At 37.2% G+C, this 6,591-nt stretch overlaps 4 protein-coding genes across 4 annotated transcripts; 1 reads left to right on the forward strand and 3 right to left on the reverse strand.

The window, feature by feature from the left end:
• Nucleotides 1-45: 45 nt before the first annotated feature.
• On the reverse strand, nt 46-2,294 carry EIN_309310 (cdc48 family protein, putative; the record flags this gene model as incomplete). Its single annotated transcript, XM_004184246.1, has 1 exon — nt 46-2,294. A coding segment is annotated over one exon (2,249 nt), but the record flags the coding sequence as incomplete, so codon positions are not given.
• A 332-nt stretch (nt 2,295-2,626) lies between these two features.
• Nucleotides 2,627-3,145, reverse strand: EIN_309320 (hypothetical protein; the record flags this gene model as incomplete). The annotated part of the gene is made up of 1 exon (XM_004184247.1): nt 2,627-3,145. One exon carries the CDS (start codon nt 3,143-3,145, stop codon nt 2,627-2,629), a length of 519 nt encoding a protein of 172 aa, XP_004184295.1.
• Nucleotides 3,146-3,612: 467 nt separating this feature from the next.
• Nucleotides 3,613-4,729, reverse strand: EIN_309330 (hypothetical protein; the record flags this gene model as incomplete). Its single annotated transcript, XM_004184248.1, has 2 exons — nt 3,613-4,080; nt 4,172-4,729. The coding sequence occupies 2 exons, from the start codon at nt 4,727-4,729 to the stop codon at nt 3,613-3,615; spliced, it is 1,026 nt and encodes a 341-aa protein (XP_004184296.1).
• A 906-nt stretch (nt 4,730-5,635) lies between these two features.
• Nucleotides 5,636-6,589, forward strand: EIN_309340 (V-type atpase subunit, putative; the record flags this gene model as incomplete). Its single annotated transcript, XM_004184249.1, has 2 exons — nt 5,636-6,505; nt 6,552-6,589. Coding segments are annotated over 2 exons (908 nt in total), but the record flags the coding sequence as incomplete, so codon positions are not given.
• Nucleotides 6,590-6,591: the final 2 nt, after the last annotated feature.

Raw genomic sequence — 6,591 nt, forward strand, 5'->3', positions numbered from 1 at the left:
AAATGGTTAGTGGATCCTCTTCTCTGTAAGAGTGTTTCGGCGTACATATTATATCTTTGAATTTCCACATCTGAGACGGATCTTCTTGCATCTCTCAAAGCAGCAGCAAAGTGTTTTTTCATAATCATTGCCTTGATTTCAACCTCCATTCCTTTTTGTTCTGCTGCTATTCTTTGAGTAATATTGTCTCTAATCGCCTCCTTAGTTGCTCTCTGGACAATTTCAGCCAAATCAGCTCCAGAGAAATTTTCAGTATGATCGGCAATCCATTCGAGTGAGACATCTGGGTCGACGGGTGTTTTTCGTAACTTTGCCTTCAAAATCGAAAGTCTTGAGTCTCTATCTGGCAATGGAATAAACAACAATTGGTCGAGCCTACCTGGTCTCATCAAAGCCGGATCGAGAATATCTGGTCTGTTAGTCGCACCGATAATAAAGACTTGTTTCTTCTTTCCAACACCGTCCATTTCAGTTAAAAGCTGATTCAAAATTCTATCCGCTGATCCTCCAACGTCACCAGCTCCCCCACCTCTTGCTTTACCAATAGAATCCAACTCATCAAAGAACAAGACGCATGGCGCAGCTTGTCTTGCTTTATCAAATACTTCTCTGACATTCCCTTCAGACTCTCCAAACCACATAGTCAATAATTCAGGCCCTTTAATTGAAATAAAGTTCGCTTGACACTGTGAAGCAACTGCCTTCGCAAGAAGTGTTTTACCACAACCAGGTGGACCAAAGAACAAAACCCCCTTTGATGGCTCCATACCAAACTTTCTAAACTTGTCGGGGAACTCGACGGGATATTGGACGACTTCTTTAAGCTCCCTCTTAACATCCTCAAGACCTCCAACATCTTCCCACTTGATGTTTGGTGTTTCTATGACAGTTTCTCTCAACGCTGATGGTGTGGATGTCTTCAACACCTTTCTGAAATGATCCATTGTCACTTTCATTGAGTTCAAAACATCGACGGGGATTGTGTCGGCTTCTACATCAACTAACGCCATCTTCTCTCTGATGCACAACATAGCAGCTTCATTACATAGTTGTGCAATATCAGCACCAACGTGTCCATGGGTTTCTTTCGCAATTTGGACCAAATCAACGTCCTCAGCTATTTTCATCTTCTTCGTGTGGATATTGAGGATTTCAAGGCGGCCCGTCTCATCAGGGACTCCAATATCAATTTCTCTATCAAATCTCCCAAATCTTCTCAACGCAGTATCAATCGAATTTGGTCTGTTAGTCGCAGCCATCACAACTACATTAGCGCGACTTTTCATGCCATCCATCAGAGTGAGTAACTGTGCCACAACTCTCTTTTCGACTTCGCCTTGTGCTTTGTCTCTCTTCGGTGCAATAGAATCAATTTCATCAATGAATATCAAAGCAGGCGCGTTCTTTTCAGCCTCCGCAAATGCTTCTCTTAAGTTCCCTTCAGACTCACCAGCCATTTTACTCATAATTTCTGGTCCATTAATTAATACCAAGAAGACGCCCGTCTCATTCGCTACGGCTCTCGCAATCATAGTCTTCCCACATCCCGGTGGTCCATACAACAACACGCCTTTTGGTGGTTTAATTCCAATCGCCTGGAATAGTTGTGGGTGTCTCAACGGCAACTCCACCATCTCTCGAATTTGTCCCAATTGTCTTCTGCACCCTCCGATGTCGTCATACCCAATATCGTCAGGTCTCTCTTCATCTTCTCTTTTAACGGGATCTCCTTCACAGTGGATGACGGTGTCATTCACAACCAACGCATAAGGCGCTGGGTCGACATCAACTATTTTAAATTCAACAGTGCGCATACCGCCGTGACACAAGAAGTGATCTCCCTTCTTAACGGGTCTAAACGCATCCCCAAAGTATGGACGAATGAAAGTTTCAAACAAATCTCCAGTTATTCCTTCAACGGTGTCATCAATGGGCAACACGTGGATCTTCGTCGCGTATGGGACGTTGTCGATCGAGTGGACCCCTACGACATCCCCCAATTTCACACGCAAATTATATCGGATGATCTTGTGCATACGGATCTTACCGGCCTCCAACTCTTCGTCCGGTAAAACTAAGCACACAGTTTCGTTCCTTCTTTTCCCTTTCAAGAGTATTGAGTCGCCTTCAAAGAAGTTTAACTCGGCCATTCGATTGGGGTTCATGTAGACAACTGACATATCTTCTCCCGTGTTTTCGTCAACAATCAATCTGTATGGCTTTGGTGCAACGCGTTGTGGTTGTGCGGGTTGTTCTCCATCTTTTGGTGGTGTTACTGGTTGTGCTGGTTCCATTGAATTATGAGAACTTAATTGAGTTCTTATATATCTCGTCTCCTTGAGGTTTTTGTTTAACGAGATTGAAGTACACCTTTTTAGTATATTTATATAGTTTTTTTATTAGATAATATGGTTTTTTATCATTGTAGTAATAATACAAGCTACACTTTTTTTGAAAACAAATCTTAATGATATGGTTTATTTCAATTAATAGTATAGAGATTGTCGCTCAAAGACAATGACATTTTTTGTGATAAAGGAAAAATTAAGAACAAATCATCAACTTTATTTTATTCTATATTTTATTATTTATGAATAGATTTAAAAAAATAATTGAATCATTAGAATTAATCAAGTTCTTTCTTAATATCTTTCTTCATTCCTTCGACACCCTTTTTGATGTCTCCTTTGATTTTAGCGGATTTACTTGCCAACGCAGCATGAGTGCCAATCACGATTAATGAGATGAACATTGCGGAAAGAACATAAGTGATATCACCTGCAATAAGAGAGACAATGACAAGAACGACAGCCATAGCAATTTGGATATACATCGGCGGGAGTTTTGCGATAGCTTCAACACCAAAGTCATCACAGAGTGAATAGATGACTGCGACAAGGAGTGCGCAGATTCCGCTGATTAAGATAGAAGGGCATACAAACACAAAGACGGTATAGATAATGATGAAGAAAACAAGGTAGATCTCCTTGAACAGGTCGGTGTTTTTAGTTATTCTTTTCATCGCTTTGTCTTTGTTCTTTGGTGCGCCAAAAGCAAAGTATTTGGTTAAGGTGTCCGCCTCCTTCATGAACTCTTGGTACCATCCATTCGCAATCTTTTTGTACTTCTCAATCTCAAATCCCATCTCATTTCTGAGTTTTTTTATTCTTTTTATATCACTTCATTCCTCCATTTTTGTTTCTATAACTAAAAGGATTTACTATAATGTGTTATATTTCATTAGTATTTCATTTTTTTCGCTTGTTATTTTCAGTTTATTTTTCTATTTTTAGTTCAGTGTTTTCCCTGTTTTTTAGATTTTTTTAACTGTAGTTCTAAATCGTTTTTATAGTTCTTATATTTACTAAACTTTTATCTCATAATTATCTTGAAAATCAAAGTAAATTCCTCAATAAACAATGCTCATTATAACAAAAAACTATAATTAATTGTATCATAATTTATAATACTAAATCACGAAAAAGTTCAAAACTCGAACTCTATAAAAATAAAAAATCCACGTCATCACATAATTAAATAATAAACGATAATAATAAAACAAAACTATAAAATAAGATTTGTCTTTATTCATCGATGGGTGAGTTGTACTCACTACTTCTTGTTTGTTTTGTCCGTCTGTTTTTTGTTTGCGATCATCACCTCGTCTGCGTTCACAAGGACGTCTTGGAATAATTTGAGTTGTTCTGTTTTGCTAAAATCGGCAACAGTCTTATGGTTAGTGTTAAAGTAGACGGTGTCTTCTGTCACAGCCCAGTCGAGTCCCTCTCTCATCCCACTTTCAATAATTTCAATCAATTCTTTTCCGTCTATTTGACTCTTCTGAACGAGGGAGTTAAGTGTCATAACACTAAAAGTGTGTGATATTTGAATGACAATGTTCTTTTTCATCATTTGACACACAACTCGAATTAACTCAATATCCCCTTCTTTATTTAATTCTTCGTAATTGATGTTTGTTGTGATTTTCAGTTGACGTAAATCTTTCTTGAGCACTTGCCCAACAATTGTATGATACAATTTTGGTGTAGTGTATTTATAAGGCGACGGAATAGTTCTTTTCTGTGTGTTATTTTGTCTCAAAAAGATAATACAAAATAATAATAATAAAAGTAGTCTCCAAAAGATAATACTCAAATGAAATAGAACAAACAAAAGTAGTGAAAGTCATGAGAAGTATCAACTTCTTAACAGCAGCTATTCCTAACACACTTGGAGCATCTAATGGACATGGCGTCGACGCACAAATATAAAACATTGAACTGGCTTGCTCGTACCACTTCGCTCTTAAAAACAAGCAACCGGCCCAGTAACAGAACGCCCTCAAGTTTTTTGTCGATAGAGTCGTTTGTGTGTAAAACACGTCGTGGAAGTCATTGAATGAGATCAGTGCGTTTGTCGGTGTCATCAATAAGTAATGCAATGCGGTGGATTCTATCGAAGTTAACACTCTCATCTTCTGTTGTTTAATAGTGTTAAAAACAGTAACAAAAGGAATGAGTAATGAAGCATCCCCTTTTTGGTCCGCCAAGGAGTTAACTCGCGAGACATAAACTTCAAAGGTGGGATCTTTTGGAAGTCGGAGAAATGCAGTTAAATGGTCTTCATACGTTTTCGGAAGTGCTTGAAACAATTCCTCATATGTTAAACTGTTAAGTGTTTTAATTTCGTTTATAAAATGTTCTAATGGTTGTCCAGCAGTCTCTTCCATCGTTTTCTTTTTGAAGTTCTGGGTTAAACCTCAATTATTCATGTGGGTGGTTGTCTCATATGAAGTTTTTTGATGGATCGTTAATAGTAAAAATTTAATTGATTATTTTATTATTTTATTAGTTTTAAATAAAAACAAATAAAGTCTGCTTCGAGTTATTTAACGAGCTATTTTATTTAAGAAGTTATTGTAAAAGTAAGAAAAATTGGAAAATAATAAAAAAATGAAAAATACTTATTTGATTTATAAAATGGAATTAAAAACTATATTAAATAATTATATTATTTTATATAATAAAATAAAATGTTTGAATATTAATTATATTTTTTTTCATATTTTTTTGTGTTTATTAAAAAGTTTATAAATAGTATTGAAATTAATTATTAATTATTTTTATTATTTAAATTTAATTATCAATTAACCATTTTATTATAATCCCGTTATACAATGACGGGTTATTCCTATAATGATTTTAATTAATTTAAAAGTAAAATATGCTATACTGTTCAATATAATTGTTAAAATAATGTTTTAAATTATGTTTTTTTTAATATTTATTTTTGTACCAAAACAATCATTTTTGTGTTTTTTCTCTCTCAAACCACGACCAAACAACTATTGTGAGACCACCTTTCCACAATTATTTTGACACCCAGTAATCAGAAACTATATATTAATAGTATTTAAATGATCGATAATTAGTAAGAAACCTCCCACATAAAATCCAAAAAGCAGAAAAACAGCCCAAAAAACCACAGGAAATCCCGAAAAGAATGAGTGATAAGCTGTGATTTTATGAGCAGAAAGGAACTTCATAAATATCATAAAGAAAGAAGAAAAAGAAAAGAAAACAAATACAGAAAAACCTTGAACTTGATTAAAACTCGAAAAGCAGAATCAATTCAAATGGCGTTCTTCGACTCAGAAAAGAAAGAAAACGATTTCGGAAAGGTCTACAGTGTCTCGGGTCCCGTCGTCATTGCAGAGAATATGTTAGGAGCAGCTATGCATGAGTTGGTCCGTGTCGGAAGTAATGGGCTGATGGGCGAGATCATTCGTCTCGAAGGAACAACAGCTACCATTCAAGTCTACGAAGAGACTGCTGGTCTTCAGCTTGGCGACATGGTCGAACGTACTATGAAACCACTTTCCGTTGAATTGGGGCCTGGTATTATGGCTTCCATTTTCGATGGTATTCAACGACCACTTGTCACTATTTCACATAAAAGCGGGTCCATTTTCATCCCAAGAGGTATTTCAGTACAATCCCTCGACCACACAAAGCCTTATGAATTCACACCATTATTGAAAATCGGGGACCAGGTCTCTGGCGGTGATATCATCGGTACCGTCCCAGAAAGTGCATTGGTCGTTCACAAAGTACTTGTCCCACCAAATGTGATGGGTACAGTCAAGTGGATAGCAGACGCTGGAAATTACACTTTGGACGATAAGGTCATTGGCATTGAGTTCAACGGAAAAACACAGGAATTAACAATGGCCCATCATTGGCCCGTCAGAAAGCCAAGACCCACTGCTGATAAAATTACAAGCACAACCCCATTGGTCACCGGGCAAAGAGTCCTTGATGCGTTATTCCCATGTGTCCAGGGTGGAACTTGTGCTATCCCAGGCGCCTTTGGATGCGGGAAGACAGTCATTTCTCAAGCATTGAGTAAATATTCGAACTCGGATGTCATTGTCTACGTCGGATGTGGTGAGCGTGGTAATGAAATGGCGGAAGTCTTGAGAGATTTCCCATCACTGTCAATCAAAGTTGGAGACAAAGAAGAATCCATCATGACACGTACGTGCTTGGTAGCTAATACCTCAAACATGCCAGTCGCTGCGAGAGAAGCATC

This window comes from Entamoeba invadens (assembly GCF_000330505.1).
Source record: "Entamoeba invadens IP1 unplaced genomic scaffold scaff_1105074725651, whole genome shotgun sequence".
Taxonomy (NCBI): domain Eukaryota; phylum Evosea; order Mastigamoebida; family Endamoebidae; genus Entamoeba; species Entamoeba invadens.